This window comes from Tympanuchus pallidicinctus, unplaced genomic scaffold (genome assembly GCF_026119805.1).
Source record: "Tympanuchus pallidicinctus isolate F22 unplaced genomic scaffold, pur_lepc_1.0 scaffold19, whole genome shotgun sequence".
Taxonomy (NCBI): Eukaryota; Metazoa; Chordata; class Aves; order Galliformes; family Phasianidae; genus Tympanuchus; species Tympanuchus pallidicinctus.
In genome coordinates this window covers 16,426,761-16,445,893 of record NW_026294710.1, presented here as the reverse complement: position 1 = coordinate 16,445,893, position 19,133 = coordinate 16,426,761, and the positions used below count along the sequence as shown (strand labels likewise).

General features: G+C 49.7%; 3 protein-coding genes across 3 annotated transcripts; 2 read left to right on the top strand and 1 right to left on the bottom strand.

Moving 5' to 3' along the window:
- The first annotated feature begins 412 nt into the window (after positions 1-412).
- LOC128079687 (carboxypeptidase A1-like) lies at positions 413-5,062 on the top strand. Its single transcript, XM_052681125.1, has 11 exons — positions 413-524; positions 1,092-1,173; positions 1,856-1,990; positions 2,145-2,243; positions 2,396-2,497; positions 2,686-2,787; positions 3,279-3,389; positions 3,493-3,583; positions 3,697-3,896; positions 4,629-4,713; positions 4,805-5,062. Exons 1-11 carry the CDS (start codon positions 421-423, stop codon positions 4,990-4,992), a joined length of 1,299 nt encoding a protein of 432 aa, XP_052537085.1. The 5' UTR covers positions 413-420; the 3' UTR covers positions 4,993-5,062.
- An 845-nt stretch (positions 5,063-5,907) lies between these two features.
- On the top strand, positions 5,908-9,600 carry LOC128079595 (carboxypeptidase A1-like). Its single transcript, XM_052680939.1, has 11 exons — positions 5,908-6,008; positions 6,204-6,285; positions 6,754-6,888; positions 6,970-7,071; positions 7,451-7,552; positions 7,637-7,738; positions 7,850-7,954; positions 8,179-8,269; positions 8,643-8,842; positions 9,068-9,152; positions 9,258-9,600. Exons 1-11 carry the CDS (start codon positions 5,941-5,943, stop codon positions 9,443-9,445), a joined length of 1,260 nt encoding a protein of 419 aa, XP_052536899.1. The 5' UTR covers positions 5,908-5,940; the 3' UTR covers positions 9,446-9,600.
- A 1,394-nt stretch (positions 9,601-10,994) lies between these two features.
- CEP41 (centrosomal protein 41) lies at positions 10,995-19,100 on the bottom strand. The gene is made up of 11 exons (XM_052680938.1): positions 18,967-19,100; positions 18,458-18,521; positions 17,661-17,708; positions 15,094-15,155; positions 14,657-14,726; positions 14,057-14,195; positions 13,725-13,876; positions 13,385-13,452; positions 12,429-12,543; positions 12,012-12,227; positions 10,995-11,626 (listed from the first exon to the last, which is right to left on the bottom strand). The coding sequence occupies exons 1-11, from the start codon at positions 18,997-18,999 to the stop codon at positions 11,496-11,498; spliced, it is 1,098 nt and encodes a 365-aa protein (XP_052536898.1). The 5' UTR covers positions 19,000-19,100; the 3' UTR covers positions 10,995-11,495.
- Between the last annotated feature and the right edge of the window lie 33 nt (positions 19,101-19,133).

The window sequence follows — 19,133 nt, the reverse complement described above, 5'->3', positions numbered from 1 at the left end:
CCTCCAGATATGCCATCTCATCACAGCTACACCATGATCCACCTCAACCAAGACCTCAATCCTGGCACCACAGCTGGGACCAGCTCACAATCATCATCACAAACACAAATAGGGTATCCTAGCTAGGAACCTTGTGATTTGGTGTTCTGAAGCCATAAAAGACCCCCAGCTGTGGCACCATCCCCTGTCCCACCCTGCTCCCACGGGAGCACGTCCTCACCGTCCGTCTGTGGCAGCACTGGACTTGGAGGAAGATGTTATCAGATCCTTCCCCGACTTGGCTGCTCTTTTATTGACTTCTCCAAATAAAAACAAACATTTGGGCTCCCGGAAGCCTTTGCTGGCTTATCTGCTTGTGGCTAGTGGCCCTGCGGGGACGACAGAGCTGGCCTTGGTGAGGGACTATATAGGTGCCCATATATGCATTTAGGACCAAAGGCTTACCAGCACCTGGTCAACATGAAGGTCCTCCTGGTCTTCACTGCCCTCCTGGTGGGCACCTTCAGCGAGCAGCTTTTTGTGGGGTGAGTCTTGCTGAAAGCAGCAGTTGGGATAGGGATGGGATGGGGATATGAATGGGAATAGGTTTGGGGACGGGGATGGATTCTGCTCACCTCATGCATGAAGAAAAAATCCGTTTGGGTGTTTCTTTCACTGGTGGTGGGACCTCCAAGCATTCCCCAGGGAACTGAGACACATTTGCGGTCACATTTGAGATCCTCCGGAGAGCTGTGCTTCAACAGAGCAGGAGCACATCACCTTTGGCTCCATGTTAAAAGCAAAAAGCTCTGCTAATGGGTTTTATTTCGTAATGCTAATCTCTGGAAATCCCTCCCCAAATATAAGTTATTGTTATCAAAGTGTCTGCTCTGTTGTTTCACCCTACCCTTCTGCCAAAGCCAAACCTGCCTTATTTCCTACAATTTTAGATGCTCTTGTGATCAAAGGAAGGCATGAGACCACCTTGAGCTCCCTCGTGCTTATTTTTTTTCCCATGCATGTTCTGAAAATGCAATTTCTAACCCAATAAGGACCACTCATACCATCCCCTTCCTGTCCCTGCACCCACTGATGTCTCTACCACCCACTAGGGACCAAGTCCTCCGTGCTGTGGCCAGCGATGAGGAGCAGATTGCCCTGCTCAGGGCACTGGGTGAGCAGGTGGACCTGCAGGTGAGACCACCATAATATCAATTTTTACTAATTTTTATTTTTTTACTTGAGTGAAGAAGCTGGGTTGCTGTGGGGGAGTGAATCCTGGCAAGAAATTATGGCAATGGGAGTAACAGATAAATCAGTGATAGGGAAGAGACTCCCTGCCACAAATCTGATTTCAGGTTTATCTTTACCAAAAGATTAAAACTGGCACACAGTGACTCCATCATCTCATTGCAGCTGCTCAGTTCACAAATCCTCTTTATTCAAAGATGTGCCCATGAGTGATTTGGGCTGAAGTATGTCTGTAGAAAAGATCCATTGAGTAAGGTAAAGAGCCTCCCAAGCCTCCTGGTCCCTAGGTTTGTCTAGACATCTTTTTGACCTTCGAAGACAGTAGGAGTGGAGAATGTTTCATATGCTTCAACATAGTAGAAATTGAGAACTTTGTAGAACTTTCAAGGCAATAGGAATGGAAAACATCTTAGATCCTTGAAGACAGTAGGAACAGAGAACTTCCTGGATCTTTCAAAGCAGTAAGAACGAGGAACTTCCTAGATCCTTGAAGGCAGTAGAAATTGAGAACATCAGATGCTTCAAGACATTTGAAATGGAGGCTTTCTTAGATCCTTAACAGCAGTTGAAATGGAGACCTTGGATCCTCCAAGGCAGTAGAAATGTCTGCTCTTGTCCCCACCAGGTTGACTTCTGGCGCGACCCCACCAAACCTGGGCGCCCGGCTGACCTGCGGGTGCCCTTCTCCAGGCTGCAAGCGGTCAAAGTCTTCCTGGAATCCCATGGCATTTCCTACAGCATCATGATCGAGGATGTGCAGGTAGGGTGGTGGAAATGAGGGGAAGAGAAGGCAATGGTGGACAATGCTTTGCAAAACCTACACATGGGTTGCAGATAGTGGGTTTTGGAGGCAAGATGCAGACTGCATTGGGGCTGGGTAGGATATTTCTACCTGAAAACTTTCTCTCTAACAGCACTTACTGGATGAGGAAAAGAGAACCATGATGCTGTCCAGGCGGATGGAGAGAAGTACCAACAAGTTCAGTTTTTCATCCTATCACACTGTAGAGGAGGTACTTTGTTCTGCATAGTTTGTTTTGTGTTTGGGGAACCCAAAGTGTGGCTGTGTCCAGGGAAGCTCTGCATGTTGTGTCTGGTGCCAGATACCCTAAAACCCAAAGGTAAGCTAGGATCAGCTACACATCCCAGCACCTCCTCCTTTCAGATCTATGACTGGATGGACACCCTTGTGGCAGATTACCCCAACCTCGTTAGCAAGATCCAGATTGGTGAAAGCTACGAGAAGAGACCCCTCTATGTGCTGAAGGTGAGTACAGGGCCAACCTCTTTTCATCCCAACCAGGTGCTGGAGCACTATGGAGTCCCCTCCTCGGAGTTCTCCAAACCCACCTGGATATGGGGTTGGGCACAGATCAGATGGACCAGCGGTGCCTCCAACCCCAGTCCTTCTGCCATTCTGGGAGCCACAGGGCTGACATTCCATTCTCTGCACAGTTCAGCACTGGGGGATCGAATCGGCCAGCAGTCTGGTTGGACACTGGCATCCACTCACGTGAATGGGTCACCCAAGCTACTGGCGTGTGGACAGCCAACAAGGTAACCCCATAACATGGACATCGCCATCCAAGTGGGCTGGGGAGTGTCTGTGGGTGAACGAGGCATCACCCAAATCTCACTGGCATGAAATAGCCCACCGTCACTGCATCCATTCATGGCAATAAGCTTGGGCATCAGCTGGGGCTGTACCTGGGCTCACAATCCCAATTTCTTAAATAAAATCCAAACAATGGCACCAACCTCATCCCAAACACATGCATGTGTAGGCCGTGGAAGAGAAAGAAAGGGAAAAAAGGGATGAACAGGTTTTCAAAGTCAGGGGTTGTAGGTTGCAGTCGGGTTGGGATTGTAAGCAGTGGGGACTGTCCATGAAGGTTTGGGTGAAGGGCAAAAGTTGCAAACCCAAGCCATCTCCATGGATGCTGTGGTTGAACCCAATTGGGAAAAAAAAAAAATCCTACAGCCTCTCCAGATCTACAGTCCTTTGTTCCTGGGACAGTGAGACAGCTCCCACTCCTCTCCCAATACAGCTTGCTGAAGATTATGGCCAGGACCCCACTGTCACCTCCCTTCTGGACACCATGGACATCTTCTTTGAGATTGTTACCAACCCCGATGGCTACGCCTTCACCCATAGCACTGTGAGTTACATACCCCAGTGGTTGGTTCCAGCCATTATGTCCAGCAGTACTTTTTTGGGTGGCACATGTGGAGTTGACTCCATGCACCTGTGGTCTCACATAGAACCGTATGTGGAGAAAAACAAGGTCTGTCAACGCTGACTCCTCCTGCATCGGTGTGGACCCCAACCGAAACTGGGACGCAGGCTTTGGAGGTGAGGTATCACTCACATCAAAGGCTTGAACCTTCCTGCTGCTGGGGAGAAACCCGGGCTACAAACCCTTCCAGTGCACCTCATTGCATGTTTTCTCCTCCATCATGCCCCAGATTCTGGTTCCAGCAGCAACCCCTGCTCTGAAACCTACCACGGTCCCTATGCCCACTCTGAGAGTGAAGTGAAATCTATTGTGGACTTCATCCAAAGCCACGGGAATGTGAAAGGACTCATCTCCATTCACAGCTACTCCCAGATGTTGATGTTCCCCTATGGCTACAAGAATACACCTGCACCCGATCATGAGGAACTGGTGAGATGGCCCCAAAAAATGGCTATGGGGCTGCAACCACCAGCTTTGGGGGGAAATGGTTGGAATAGATGATCCTAGTGGTCTTATCATTTCATTGCTCTCTATAACTTCCTGAAGGGAGGTTGTAGTGAGCTGGGGGTCGGCCTCTTCTCTCGTGTCATCAGTGATAGGACCAGAGGGAATGGCTTCAAGCTACGGCAGGGGAGATTCAGGCTGGACATGAGGAAGTATTACTTTTCAGCAAGGGTGGTCAGGCACTGGAATGGGCTGCCAAGGGAGGTGGTGGAGTCACTGAGCCTGGGGGTGTTCAAGGCAAGGCTGGATGTTGTGTTGAGGGACGTGGTTCAGTGGGAGCTATTGGGAATGGGTGAACGGTTGGACTGGGTGATCTTTTAGGTCTTTTCCAATCTTGGTGATTCTATGATTCTATGATTATCAATCTTGATAATTCTACCATCCTATGAAAAGTCAGGTCAGACTACGCTGGGACCCCAGTGTTCCTCCTGTTAGATGCAGCCATGCGTGTTGAATCCACCATCTTCCAGGTCTTTTGAGGAGAGTAGTTGAGAGATGTGCCTCTTTCTGACAAAAATTAAGGGTGTTTTGGAGAAAAGCAAAAGTAGATGGGTAGGAAAAGATGGTGGATTCTGAGGTCCGGTGCCCTGAGGTCTCTACTGCCTTGGGAGATGTTGAGTCTGCTGGATCTCACTGTTTTGGGCATCTCCTTTGCAGAACGCGTTGGCTGAAAAGGCAGTGAACGACCTGGCAGCGGTGTACGGGACAGAATACACCTATGGCAGCATTGCAGACACCATCTGTAAGCATCCCTACCCCTAAACATCTTGACCAACCCTACAGCATGGCCAGCGCTCAGTGCTGGGGTCTCGTCTTCCTTCCTCTCCCTACAGACCTGGCAGCCGGCACCACCGTCGACTGGGCTTATGAGAATGGGGTGAAATATTCCTATACCTTTGAGCTGAGGGATACGGGGCGCTATGGTTTCCTCTTGCCCAGCAGTCAGATCATCCCCACCGCCACCGAGACATGGCCGGCACTGCTGGACATCTTGGTCCACATCCAGCAGCACCCATACTAAGCCCACTGTTGTAAATGGGGAGGTGAACCCCATTGGTCCTACCCTACCATACAACTCAATAAAAAAAAAAAAAAAATCCCATAAATTCTATGTGGTTTAAGCCTAGATCTTTGGTTTTTCATGGTAGGTTTCAAAAACCCATAGAATACCCCATATGGAAAGGACCCATAAGGATCACTGAGTCCATTGAATCACAGAATGTCCCGAGTTGGAAATGTTCCATAAGGATTATAGAGTCTTGGCTCCATATAGAACCACATGAAAACCAGACCATATGGCTGAGAAATGGTGGGGGAAAAAAAAAAAAAAAAAAAAAAAAAAAAGATTTAGGAATCTGTTTTTAGGAATTTATGATTATTATTCTCCCATTTTTGTTTTGGTCTTACACATTCCCATCCCTGCTCTCTGCCTGTCCCCAAAGGACATTGGAGAGCGTGGATGGCCAACCCCAAATTTATTGCTTTTGGGGCAGCTCCAGTGTCCCTTCCCTTTTCTTTGGGTTGGGGACAAAAGGGGCAATCTTTGTGTGCCAAGGGCTTCTAAGAATTGGCTGTATTATTTTTCCCAGCTGAGACAACCTGCACCTGCGCTAAACTTTCATCCAATTCCCACCCCCCCAAGCAAACAGTGCGGTTTGGATCATGAGAAAACCAACACCTTGCACCTTGCTCAGCCCAACATTACCCTTTTTCTCCTCCTCTGCGGGCGGTGGGATTTGGGATCCAGCACCTGCTGTTACCTTCCCATGTCCTGCCCACTTGAGTCACCGACGGCTCCATCCGGTTTCCAGCTCCCAGAACAGGTTTCACTCAACCTTGACCACACCGTCCGGAGCCTTTCCATGGCCCTGGGAATTTGGGCAGGTGGAGGGGGCCGGGCTGGAGATCACTAGGATTTAAGAAGTCCCGAGGTGCTGTGAGGACCTGGGACATACTCACTCGGCTGGAAATGAGGGCACTCCTGTTGCTGGCTGCCCTGGGGGCAGTGGCTGCTGCCACCCCTGAGAATTTTGTCGGGTAGGTGGGTCTGGACAGTGGAGGTGGCTGGGATATTGACTGGAATGGGTTAGTTGGGGACATTGGCTGGGATGGGGGTGCTGACTGGGATGGGGGACAGCAGTTGGTTCAGCCCCTATTTGACAAGGACAGCAGTGTGTGGGATGGATGGCGTGATGGCTGTGCTGAACCCCACAACACCCTCTGACCCCACAGGCACCAGGTGCTACGCATTGTCCCCAGCAGCGATGCCGAGTTGCAGAAGGTGCAGGAGCTGCAGGAGCTGGAGCACCTGCAGGTATGGGACAGGAGAGAGGGGGAGCTTTTAGGGACCTCTTCCCAGTCTTCTACTTTGCACCCCTGAGCTATGGTGCAGAGCAGGGATGTCCCATTGCTGGGGTTGGGGGAGAACCGTGTCCCATGGTGGTGATGATGTCTCATATGGGGAGATCCACTGTGAGATAAGGGGTATGATGTCCCATAGTGGGATAAAGGGGGGATGATTGTCCTTAGTGGACTTGAGAGAAGATGATATCCCGTAGTAGGGTATGAGGAATGATGTCTCGTAGAGGAGCAGCTGGTGGAACGATTTCCTATTGCTGGAGAGGATGATGTCCCATGGTGGGGTAGGAAGATGATGTCCCATAGTGTAGTAGAGGTGGAGAAGATAACCCATGGTGTGCTACGTAGAGAAAAACAGAAGGGGGAGGCGGAGGCACAGTCTAAGGCAGGATCTGACCCTCATCCCATTTTCTCCCCAATCCAGCTGGATTTCTGGCTTTCACCCCGTGGCCTTGGGAACCCGATTGACATCCGCGTGCCCTTCCGCAGCCTGCAGCCTGTCAAAGCCCACCTGGAGGCCAACGGTGTCCCCTACTCCATCATGATTGAGGACGTGCAGGTCGGTGGTGCTGGTGTGAGTGGTGGGTGGGAGTCACGGGCTGGTGAGGGACGAGGTTTCATCTTGCCCCACATCCCACAGGCGCTGGTGGACCTTGAACAGATGCAGATGCTTCGTCGCCGCCGTTTCATGCCATTCTCCACCAGTACCTTCGATTACACCAGCTATCACACCCTGGACGAGGTGATATTCTGCATGGGGGAAGCTCAAGATTTGGGGCACTTTGGGGGGAAAAAAACCCCACATTTTGGAATTGCTTTTGCAAAGGGGTTTGTTCTAAATTAAGGAATTAATGAGCCATTCATAGAGTCATAGATTCATTAAGGTTAGAAAAGACATTTAAGATCATCCAGTCCAACCATCAATCAATCAGCACCATGCCCACTAAACTATGTCCTTAAATAAAATCATAGAACAGTTAAAGTTGGGAAAGACCTCTCAGACCACCAAGTCCAACCATCCACCTACCACCAATAGTGCCCACTAAACTATGTCCCCAAGAACCACTCCTACTAATTCATCTACACATTCATGATCCCCTACGTCCCTCTCCCAAAACCAGATCTATGCCTTCATGGACCTACTGGTGGCTGAAAACCCAAACCTGGTCAGCAAGCTGGAGATTGGCCACACAACAGAGAACCGCCCCATCTATGTGTTGAAGGTATGGGATTTGGGGCCTTTGAAGTGATCAGGTTCATGGGTTGGTCCTCCTGCGGTCCCAATTGCCCCATTTTTGCAATTCCAGTTCAGTAAAGGTGGCACGAATCGCCCGGCCATTTGGATTGACACTGGCATCCACTCCCGTGAATGGGTGACACAAGCAAGCGGCGTTTGGTTTGCCAAGAAGGTATGGGCAGATCTTACATCTCCAAAGCCTACAAGGTCCTGTAGACACCTTGAGCACAGTGTGATCACCCCAATGGTGCTCCAGCCAGCCCCAAATCACCATCCTCTCTAGATTGTTGAAGAGCAAGATGAAGGTCTGGCCAACATCCTGGACCAGATGGACATCTTCCTGGAGATTGTCACCAACCCTGACGGCTTTGTCTTCACCCACACCTCGGTACGGTGCTGGCATTCATCTCATCTCTGTTGGTTGGAGCTGGGGAGCTGGATGTGGGCACTGCACAGCCCCCGAGAGCTCAAAGCCTCTCTATCCACATGTCTGTCAGTTAAAAAGGGGACATCCATGACCCATCCGTGTCCCCCGAAATGTTTTTGCTTCTCTGCTTGAGGCTGGAGATGCTCCAGCCCTGGATTCTGGTTGAGTTGGTTCTTCCCTTCCAGAATCGTATGTGGCGCAAGACCAGGTCCAAGCATTCTGGATCTCTCTGCGTTGGCGTTGACCCCAACCGCAACTGGGACGCAGGATTTGGAGGTCAGAACTCTCCCTTTCACCTGACAGATTGTGTTCTGCCCTCCAGGTGAAGGCTCTGATGATGTTTCTGGCTCAGAGAGATCCACTGGTGGCCCCAGGAAAGGGATGGGCTTTGGGTTCAAGGCATGGATTTGCATTCCATCAGGTCTTTTGTGTCCTCAAGGAAGGGATGGACTTTTGGGCTAAGACGTGGGTTTTGGTTCCATCAGGTCTTTGATGTCCCCTAGTGACCAATATGGTAGAGACCACCATTGGAAACCATCACACAATGTTTACGTGGAGCCCCAGAAGCATTCTTCCTTGACCTCTTGTGACTCTCTGAGCCACCTAGATGCCAACAAATGCCATATTTTCACCATTCTCTTCTCCCCAGGCTCTGGGGCCAGCGGCAACTCCTGCTCAGAGACGTACCGTGGGCCCTACGCCAACTCGGAGCCAGAGGTGAAGGCCATCGTGGACTTTGTGAAGGACCATGGGAACATCAAAGCTTTCATCTCCATCCACAGCTACTCCCAGCTTCTGCTCTACCCCTATGGCTACACCACCACTGCTGTGCCTGACAAGGAAGAACTGGTAGGGCCTATTTAGGGGACACTGTGAAATGCCACATTGTACCCCATGCAAGCAGGAAAGAAGACCCCATAGGGTCCATAGGGACTCCTTGAGGCCAGCACTACTGAGTGTTGCCTACTGTTTTTTGACAGTAGGATGAGTGTCAAAGCCTTTTTTTTTTTTTCCTCTCCATTCAACCGTAGACTTTCCCCTACCCCAAATCACATTTGTGTGTCTTTCCCCCAGCACCAGGTCGCAAAGGAAGCTGTGGAAGCTCTGTCCTCTCTGTACGGCACGAATTACAAGTATGGCAGCATCATCACCACCATCTGTAAGTAACGGAGGTTGTTCTCCTCCCAGTGAAACCAAAATCACTCCTCCTCATGTCCTGCCACGAGTCGCAGAGCGAGCAAAGTTCATCTCTTTCCTCACCAAGATCAAGCAAGCGGAGGAACCATCGACTGGACCTACAATCAAGGCATTAAGTACTCCTTCACCTTCGAGCTCCGGGACACGGGACGCTACGGGTTCCTGCTGCCTGCCAGCCAGATTGTCCCCACTGCCCAGGAGACATGGAAAGCTCTGGAGGTCATCATGGCACACGCACGGAATCACCTCTACTGAGCAGGATCTGGAGCTGAGTGGTGGTCGAGTTGACTGGGGAGAAGAATGCAATAAATAAGTGAGAAAAAAAAATTTAAAGAGGATGGTTTGGGTGGTGTTTCCCTCCTTCCAAACACAACAAAGCGATCCAGTTGATAGCCAACATAGTGTGCGTTGACCTATTGAAACTTCCAGACTCTACTGAGTTTATTCTTTCTTTCCAAACAATACCAAGTCAAATGTCAAACAAACAAACAAACAAACAAACAAACAAAAAACCCACCAAAACCCAACTATCCACAGAAACTCATCAAGGTCATCGGAGAGTGCATTTGTTGCCCTCGATTTGAAGGATCTTAAACAGCACAGTTTTCTCCCCCCATTTTCGAAGGTTTTCATGCAGATCAAAGCAGGTTTTCAGCTCCTTCTCGAACCGCTGGACAACAAAATCAGGATTTGATTTAAGACAGCACACACAACTCTCACTCTCATCATTTTCAGCTGGATGCACCAGTAACACCATCACCTCCTTGTGCTCATCAGGGTGAAATAATTCCTCTACCTCCACACTGCTGGACCAGGAGGAACATAAATAATCTCCTGGTGCTCTCATGTTCACACTCAGCTTCACTTATTGCCCTAGAAATGGTACTGAACAGCCAACCAAACCAGGCAAGCCACCATCTGAAGCCAGCTGGAGATGGCAGTTGGTTCAATACTTTTATTTCACAGGGACATGGAAGTGGAGGTACCATACAGAACAGAAAGAGGCAGACAGCTCAGGACATGGAGATTGAAATACGCATGGGAGGCAGCCCCATCAAATCCCAGTGTTCATTTCCATGTCCTACCCAAGGCGGATATCCCACTTTCCATCTTCATGCCAATGGACAGAAATAAGACACAGCCCTGCTGTACTTTTTATTTGTGTGTCAATACCTGACAAGGCCTTGCACTGCACACTTCAGTACATCCTTACACGCTCCCTCTGGAGGTGCAGGCCAGGAGGTGATCAGGATGAGCTTTCCAGTTGTTGGCTGCAGAAACATCACTGCAGTGAGCATTTCTGATGTAAGACTCGGGGCTAAGCTTGGTGCTCCTCCTCCCGTATCTGATACTACGAGTGGCTGAACAGAGCAGTCCAGAAGGCACAAAAGCTGCTCATTACACCTCTTCCTTTCTCTCACAGGGATACAACGTAGGTAAAGCTGGTTGTGATTTCCACACCCTGCCTCTGCTTTGTCACTGACTGAATTTCAGAGTAGCTCAGATACTCCAGCCAGCATTGGCACAGTGCGAGCACTGATGAGATGAAAGCTTTCATGAAATCTCCACATCCTGTTCAGTTACCAGATTCACTTTTAGGGTTATTTTCAGGACTCTGATGAAAGGAGAGAAGAAGATATCCCCTCCTTCAGCCACCCTCAAACAAACCCACTCCAAAACACGTTGGGAAGGGTACACATAGGAATAAACTTCAATCCCTCTGACTCACCTCCAGAAAAACAGAGCCATCTCATAAATCATCCATAATTAAAGACAGCTATCACGCCTCTGCGCCACGCCGGTCGTTATTTCCCAAAACATCTTTATTACAAACACTTAATAAATAAACACAAGAGAGTGATGGAATCCTCTCCACCATTTTGGCAATTTGCTCAATGTCCATCCCTGCCACAAAACACCACGGTTCCTGCTCACAATTTTCTGACCCGTTTCCTTTCACCGTTAGCGCAGAGCCTGCAGCTTTGAGCCGGGCACAGAGGAACGTTTGCTCCAGACACAATTCCTCAGTCTGAGCTGCAGGTCTTACAGATCCATTGCTACTTGGTCACGTGCTTCACTACCAGTTTTCCCCCCTCCCCTGTCCTGAAGGTCACTTTGCCAACGTGATGCTGCTCCTACAAGACGTCACACCAACCCTTCCATCTCCCCAGCCTTATCCAAGCTGCCATTTCATACATCACCACCGCTTTCCACAGCGGATTCCTAAAATGACAAACAGGGCTGCACTGCTCAGCGTTCCCAGAACCTGGACTCTCATTTATTCAGTGGAAGGAGAGACGGCTGCTTATTTCCACGGCCTGTTCTGGAAGCTGCTCCTGCTGAGCACGCGGGATCCTGCCGTGCTGGGGAGGCTGGGGCTGCTCCGTGCTGTTGTTGCTTTGGAATCACGTCCTGAAGAGCCACGGCTAAGGCGACCTGAAGGAGAAGGATTGGAAACACAAGTTGAAGCTGAGGGATGGAGAACGATGACGTACCAATGGTTTGCTGCCCCTCGTCACTGTCCTGACTCTAATCTTATAGACTCTCCAGTAATTCCTGGACAGTTTCAATCAGACTTTTTTTTTGTTCTTAAGAACTTGCAAACCAGCTCACCACCAAGAAAACCTACAGGCATTCAAAAACAGCGGGCAGCACGGTGCATGCCTGCCCCAGCAGAACCAGGATCGTGCAGCCATACAAGATTCCAGTTCTTTGGGAACAGCACAGTTTGGAAATCAACCTCTCCCCTTTCCCAGCCATCTCACTGCAAGAATACAGCAAAGCAGGAGAAAGCTGCGTGGCATCTGTCTTGGATTCTTACTGGCAGTGTCTGAAGGAAGCTGCTCCTCTTCGAGGTAGTACTTAATCTTCTGCAGATCTTCTGCTGAGTACCTCCATTTGCTCTCAGCACGTGCGGGTGGCACTTTGGGAACAGCCTTTCTTCGGGCAGACCCTGGGGGAGCTGCCACCTGGCAGGAGATGGGGAGCGAGCCAGTGACGAGTCCTTCTGGGACCTTCTGTGCAAGCACCTTCAGCCCTGGAGATGTACAGCCCACGTGTTGTTAATGACCGCCATCCAACGTGGGAGCAGCGGTTTTGCCATCACAGGACAGAATCCAACCTTCCCTTTCCCACCCTCCAGCTCACCCCAAACCCACTGAGCCCACTTGGGTCCTATGGAGCCCATTTGGGATATACTGAGCCCGCTCCCCCCGCTGTCCTGCCCGTCCCCACTGACCTCCAGACAACATGAACAAGTTCTCAAAGCCCCTCTCACACATGGTGGTGGCAGCCTGGCTGGCGAGCCGTTCATCGTCGTCGTACAAAATTATAATCTTTCCATGGGCATTTTTCTGATGGGTGGAAGAGCTAAGGGTGTATTTGTCAGTTTGAGGGGACTTCAAAGCATAGAATCATAGACCAGGGTTGGAAGAGAACTCCAAGATGATCCTGTTCAACTGTTGATTGAGACCTAATATGTTTCAGAATGAAGCTGGAGATAAACTCCCTGTGTGATTTCCAACTATTGGGTAGGAAAGCCTTCCCCTCAGTGTTTCTAAATCTGATTTCTCAGCAGCTGAAGCTTGCCAGGCACTGGAAGGGCACAGCCTGATCCCCTCTGTGAGCATATATTTCACCACTGATCCAAAGACTGGTTAGCAACTACCAGTCAGAAACAATTTGTTGACAACCTCCCCTCTCCCCTGCAGCCCTCCCACACTAACAACTTGGGAAATGATCAGCCTAATCCCAGCTAATAATCCTCTTTTTGTCCTCCTGAGAAAAGACAATCCTCATCAAGGTGCTGGGAGGAAGCCAAAGGATTGGATTTGAAGCCCAGTGATCGAGCAACAGCGAAACAGCTGCCCAAGGGATACAACTGTGGCTGCATGAAGGCAAATCCAATCCCAGGAAACACCAGATTCACACAGCTCCCACTGAAAACAAGAGGTTTCTGCTTTAAGGAACTAGAACTCAGCATCTGAAGGCTGCAGCAGAGCCCCACCAGGTAATCAAAGCCTGCAGACAGGAGTTTCCCTCCCGCCCTCCTTGGAATCCCAGGATTTTGGTGGCTAAACATTGTCCTGGTCAGAAGAATTGCTTTTGGAATTGGATTTAGAAGCCCTTTGCCAACGTGTTATCAGTTGGTTTTTCTCACTGCTGTTGATTCCACACTACATACATAAAGGATACATATTCCAGAATACTGTTTGTATATGGATTCATGGCTCTAGACAGCATTGTAATAGGATAAGAATAAGCTGCAGAGGAAGGAAAGAAAAAAAAGAAATCAGACGGTGGCTGAACACCAACATCACAACCTGCAACACAGCTGACACAGGGTTGTAAGAGTAATAGATACGAAAACCAGATTGGAAACTTGATGAATAAGGGATTAACATCAGCCCCATTCCCTCATCCCTTGCCAGGGAGGACGGATGCGTGGATGAGTGCAGAGAGCATCCAAGCAAAGCCCCCCAGAACAACACGCAAGCCTTCAGCCGACAGCAGGCTGGGATTCCAGGCTCCTCACCTCCAATTATGTGACACTGGTCGTAAGCATCGCGGTCTCGTACATCCAACAGCAGGAAGGGGCAGTCAGGATAAGGAGTATCCTTTGCCTGGGTGTCTGCTTTCTTATGAGTGTCCTTTTCTATATCCAACTCGCCGACACCGCTGATCAGACTGCAAGAGGAACGCAGACGTTATGCTGCCAGCGCTCCCTCTGAACACTTCTCTTAACCCACGAGAAGCTGCTTTCTCCCCCCTCCCAGTTTTCCTGACAGCTCATTTATGTTTTAACAGCTGGTAAGAAAACAGTTATCTGCCACGAGAAAAAGGTGGTTTTGTGTTGTTAGCAGGCACCTCTGCAGCGTGGACCGATACGATTCTCCACCTCCGGTGCTGTTTATGAACAGGACAGGACTGGGGGGTGTCCCATTGGGGCTCCCTTGGCCATTTGTCCCCGCTGTGAGCTCAGCATCTGAAGCAGCAGAATTGCCATCTGGGGAGAGAGCGGGGCAGAAAGATTAGAGTGTTGCAGGAAATGGATGAGCAGGTTTTGATCCCAGGCTCTATTTTATGAAAGAAAGCGCATCTCAGCAACAGCCACATCCTCATTCTCTTACAAGGACGATTTACTGAGAGCCCCACATCAGAAAGGAGGGAGAGCCACACGATTTCTGAAAGCTGAAGATCTCCTTCTCAGGAATTGAGCAGAAATGTGACAGCTCATCTCACTCTTGCTGTTTGTTATATAGAGTTACTGCACCAAAACTTGTCAGTGTGATGACTTTCCTTCTTTAGAGCATTTCTGCTTTAGGAGTTATGCATCCCAGAGCAGAATGGCTGCAGGTGGGGTTATTTTCCCCTGGTTAAGGGCTTGCTATGCCTGCTAGGGAGCAGTTCAAGGTATGACAGCGATCTACAGCTCCATTTCTTTGTGCTCACAATAAATATTGTTACCTTCCAGTCTGTGGATCTCCTCATTCGTCACTTCTAAGGTTTCATCAGACAGAGAAGCAACCTGAACGACCTGCAGGGAACAAAAGCAAGCCACAAAGCCTTGATACACATACACAGCTATCAGTGAAAGACAGCAGGGATCACCTTAAGGAAAAATAATCCTCAAGCCAACGTATCTTTAACCCAGCATACTTTCCACTGGGCTTAGGGATCAAATATAGATGTATATTTGAGAGAGATTCGCAGTGCTAGAGCCATTTATTAAACAAAAATCATACCAAAAAGGAAGAACACTCTGCTTCAGGACAAAGCAGGGAAAGAAGCTGTAGAAGAGCCCCATGAGAAAAGAATTACCCATTGTCTGAGGCTACGTAACCACAAGGAAGGCTGTGGGTAAAGCAAGGACAATGAGCAGGAGACAGAAGATCCACACTTACCAATTGGGCAAAAGTTGTCACTTTCAGCCTTTTGAACAGCTCGTCCTTTCTGTACCTGTAATCTTCAACAACAGAACAGAAGAGAGTCAACACATCTCAAACCCATTCCCAGCTCTTGCACATAGCAGGGCAAGGCATGGCCTCAGTTACTGTGCAGATCCCTGCAGAACGAGGCTGAGCTACACCATGCTCTAAGCTTTTTTGGAGACACTGAGCTCTAGCATTAAATGCCTGCTTCAATCTGACTGTTTGAGACACTCCAGGTCTTCTCAATAAATCACAGGAACTGGAATTTAACACAAAGTGAGCAACCAACACAAGGGGTGTAAGGCAGGGAACGGAACAGACTGCTGCAGATGCCAGCTCAAAGCAGACATAATTGCCACAGAGAGATGGGGCTAATTAAATCCTAAGCCTGAAGACAAAGCTTAGAGGATGAGAAAAACCCCATTGGAACAACTGGCAAGCAAGCAGAGCGGAGATGATGGAGCTCAGAGGTGACAGGGATGGAAGCCTGAGCGCTTTGAGGGCTCCTCCTTTCCCTTCCTCCTTGCTTGTGAGGCTCTACCCTTTACATCACAGATTCCCATTTGGAAACAAGTAAAATCCTTTGCTTTCTTTTCAGTATCTTCAATAACTGCTGGAGATACACCTGGGTGGCTTCTCTCTGACTAAAGAGGAGCTAATAATGCAGCACAGAGCCTTCATCCAATCCAGTTAAGCAGCTCTAAATCCCACCATCTGCTGAACTTCCCTCGATAAGCAGCAGGGAGATGGGGGAGGAGGGCTCCAATCCTCATCCCTGTAACTGCTGTATGAGGAACAACTGCCACGCTCCCCTTATGGGAGCACTCTGTGTGAGATTCCCATCCCCTTCCTGCAGCAGCAGGCTGATTCATTGCCAGCAAACAGAAACCAACAGGTTTCAGAAAGTCAAAGAGCTGAAAGAGATGCTCAGAGCTCCTGGAGGATTCTTTGGTTTCAAGCATCAGCTCTGTAACTATGAGACAACAGCAGTGATTCTCTCTCAGGCAGCACCTGCCCAGCACAAAACCCAGGTCATGAGAAGAACAAGAAGTGATTTTGGCTTAGGAGAACTAAAAGCAGCAAAGCTTACGGTGTCACACGTGTGTGTGACAGCAGTGCTTTAGTTGCAACCACTGTGCAAAACTGGAGGCTTTCTGCCAGTCTCAGTTAAGGAATCTTTACCCCAGAATAAGCTTTTATAGCCCAGCTCTTTAGCACCCAACAGTCGCCAGCACAAAGCCAGACCTGGAACAAACAGCTGAACGCCTGAAGAAGGACCTCAGCCATCACCAAAGAGCGCAGAAGAAGAGCTGCTCCTGCCCACAAAAGCAATGCTACGTACCTGGTTCTGCCCTGGGAGCTCCGTTTGGATTTTCTGACATTGTGCTTCGGGATGCAAACGCTCTGCGGGGTGTGGAAAAGCTCCTCCAGTGCTGGAGCACAGAGAAGGGAAGAGACGTGGCGTCTCTCCTCAAGTCGCTGCTCCAAAGGACAATGATCACACTCCCAGCTATCTTATTTTTGATTCCACTGCAGGCTCGGGGCATAAAGCCCCACTCTCTCACGTTACACAGAGACAGAGAGCTCGCTGTGCTACACATTCAGAGTCAGACCCAAACGGTGTCATCTATCCATGAGAAATCAAGGGAGAGGTGTTTCTGAACTGCCTGGGAACACAAGGTGCCCATTCAGGGTAAACACAATGGGAAAGTTCCTGCCGGAGCCCAGGACCAGAAACAAAAGGATTTCTACCCGAGGAGAAATCAGATTCACAGGAGAGATTGAAAACCAGCAACACTGACACAACAAGATTCTCAGAGCTGATAAAAGCGATGGCAGCGCAGTGTTTGGGACTGAAATCTTAGTCTGTCCACACAGGATTTTGGAAAATAAGGGTGTTTCTCTCTTGGCTTTCCCAGAAGATCTGTGGCAAACAAACAGCAACAAAGGGGCTTTTTGCATGAAGCCAAACACAACCACGTTTACGTGCCACGTTAGTGACCTCCCTCACACACTGAGCACTGCCACCTCACTGTGCTGCTCCAAGAACCAAGACCGAAGATTGAAAATCCTAATTAATCCTCTTTAATTGTGGGGGCTCAGGGGTTTAATAGCTTTGCTGGCTCTGCGTGAAAACAGTGCTGACAATGGCTGGAAAGAAAGCAGGAAAAGCTCAGCTTTATCAGCATGAATTTCAACAAGCTCCTTTTCGGTGGGAGCACAGAGCAAAGGATGGGATCAGCTGTGCTTCCAACAGCCCAAAGCCTCAGTGCTGTTAGGTCCACCCTAAATCACCAATTATAGCCCCAAAAAAGCAGTCAAGAGGCACGAAAACGTGGAAGGTGCTCACAAGAGAAGCAAAGTAGGAGAACCATGGTATTTCTTTATGCTGCTGCTGTGTGTTTATGGAGTTTCTTCCTGTAGGCACTGCCAGAGAGGAAGATCTCTGAGCAAGAAGAGGGCTCAGCACTGCTGCTCAGAGCTCCTTCGGTTTGGAACTAACCCACACAGTTACATCCTGCCCCACTCCAGGTACTCACTTCTTTTGATTTCCTCCAACTTCTCAATGTATTTTGTCAGACTGCATCCTGCAACAACAGCAACCAAACCGCTTGTTACAAATCAGTGCTTTTCATCACGGCTTAAATAACTTTCAGAAGGAAGGGATGGCCGTGCTGAAGCTTTGCTGCACCTACAGGCAGGGTGTAAAAAGCCCCTGTAGGGGATGCAGGAGCTCACAGGCAATAGTCACAACTAAAAGAGCTCAGATCTTCGGTGTGCACTCGCAGCGCTAAGGAAATCCCTCTGCAGAATGCATTTAACTGCTTTATTTTATGGGATTTTCAGCGTGGGGCACCAAATACAACCTCCACACCAATCCCTCTCTGCTAGAAAGCAGTTCTGGTGAGATTTCAGAGGACAACACCATGGCCTTCATGAGGCCATCACCTGCAGCTGTGGTTACGCTGTCCTTATCCCCACACTGCCTTGGGGTACCACTGCAAACAGGTAAAATCCAATCACTTTAACTGTACAAAAAGCTCAAAAGGGACCCTTCTGAGCAAATAATGACTGTGAATTATACTTTTGTCATATATTATAGAAGAAAGACCAACACGTAGCGACTCCAAGCTCAGTAACTTCTGTGGGAGTGCACAGATCAGAACCTAACTGATGAATAACAAGGCAACTATCACAAGGATCCAAATTACGACGTGAGATCTGACCCTGCTGCACAGGATTGGGGTAAAGCAGCTGAGATGCTCAGCATAACTATTCCTGTTATTCCCCTCCCCTCTGCTGCGCAGTTTCCAGGCCCGCTGACGGTGCCACTCACCGGTATCGAGGCGGGTTTTGATGTGTTGGTACCGGGGGTTCTGAGGGATGCGCCTGGTTAAGTACTGTGGGATGAGAGGGGAGGAATCAACGCAGGAAAGGGGAAACGATGGGGGCACGGGGACGGCTCTAAGAGCACAAAGAGCAGAGAACAGCCCCGCAACGTCCTGTGACCGTCGGCAAGCCAGGCTCGCAAAAGGGCACCAAAGCACCAAAAGGGCATCAAAGCACCAAAAGGGCTCCCAAGCCCAACTTCACCCCCCCCCACCCCATAACCCCCCCCCCCCCCAGCCCTACATCACACCCCCATACTCCAAGCACACCCCCAAATCCTAATTATTCCCCACACAGAACCTCTCCTCTCCTCTCAGCCCCCCCCCCCACTGTTCACCCAACCCTTTACCCTCACGGCCTTCACTTCAAGGCCTCCCCCTCTGGGACCCCCACCCCTCTACCTCTGGCCATCCCCCCACGTTCCTCCCTCGCCCGTACCGTCCCCTTCCCGCCCACCTCCGGGTCACCGACGCTCCTCCTGCTCGACATCGTCTCACCACGCTTCACACGCTCCGCCGCCTCCCGCCGTCCGGCTCTGTCTGCCCCCACCACGCAACAATCCCCGCCCCGATTGGCCGCCCGTTCCCCTTTCAGCCAATCAGAGGAGGCGTAGAAACGTTCGG

What these genes read in the sequence shown, in the direction of transcription:
- CEP41 (XM_052680938.1), bottom strand. Translation starts at nt 18,999, where the DNA reads ATGTCGAGCAGGAGGAGCGTCGGTGACCCGGAG. An exon ending in CAAAACCCGCCTCGATACCG is followed by an intron (nt 17,709 to 18,457) that starts GTGAGTGGCACC and finishes CTGTTGTTGCAG; the next exon opens with GATGCAGTCTGACAAAATAC. An exon ending in GTTGGAGGAAATCAAAAGAA is followed by an intron (nt 15,156 to 17,660) that starts GTGAGTACCTGG and finishes CTGTTGTTGAAG; the next exon opens with ATTACAGGTACAGAAAGGAC.
- LOC128079687 (XM_052681125.1), top strand. Translation starts at nt 421, where the DNA reads ATGCATTTAGGACCAAAGGCTTACCAGCACCTGGTCAACATGAAGGTC. An exon ending in GTGAGCAGGTGGACCTGCAG is followed by an intron (nt 1,174 to 1,855) that starts GTGAGACCACCA and finishes TGTCCCCACCAG; the next exon opens with GTTGACTTCTGGCGCGACCC. An exon ending in ACGCCTTCACCCATAGCACT is followed by an intron (nt 3,390 to 3,492) that starts GTGAGTTACATA and finishes GGTCTCACATAG; the next exon opens with AACCGTATGTGGAGAAAAAC.
- LOC128079595 (XM_052680939.1), top strand. Translation starts at nt 5,941, where the DNA reads ATGAGGGCACTCCTGTTGCTGGCTGCCCTGGGGGCAGTGGCTGCTGCC. An exon ending in ACCCCTGAGAATTTTGTCGG is followed by an intron (nt 6,009 to 6,203) that starts GTAGGTGGGTCT and finishes CTGACCCCACAG; the next exon opens with GCACCAGGTGCTACGCATTG. An exon ending in TCATGATTGAGGACGTGCAG is followed by an intron (nt 6,889 to 6,969) that starts GTCGGTGGTGCT and finishes CACATCCCACAG; the next exon opens with GCGCTGGTGGACCTTGAACA.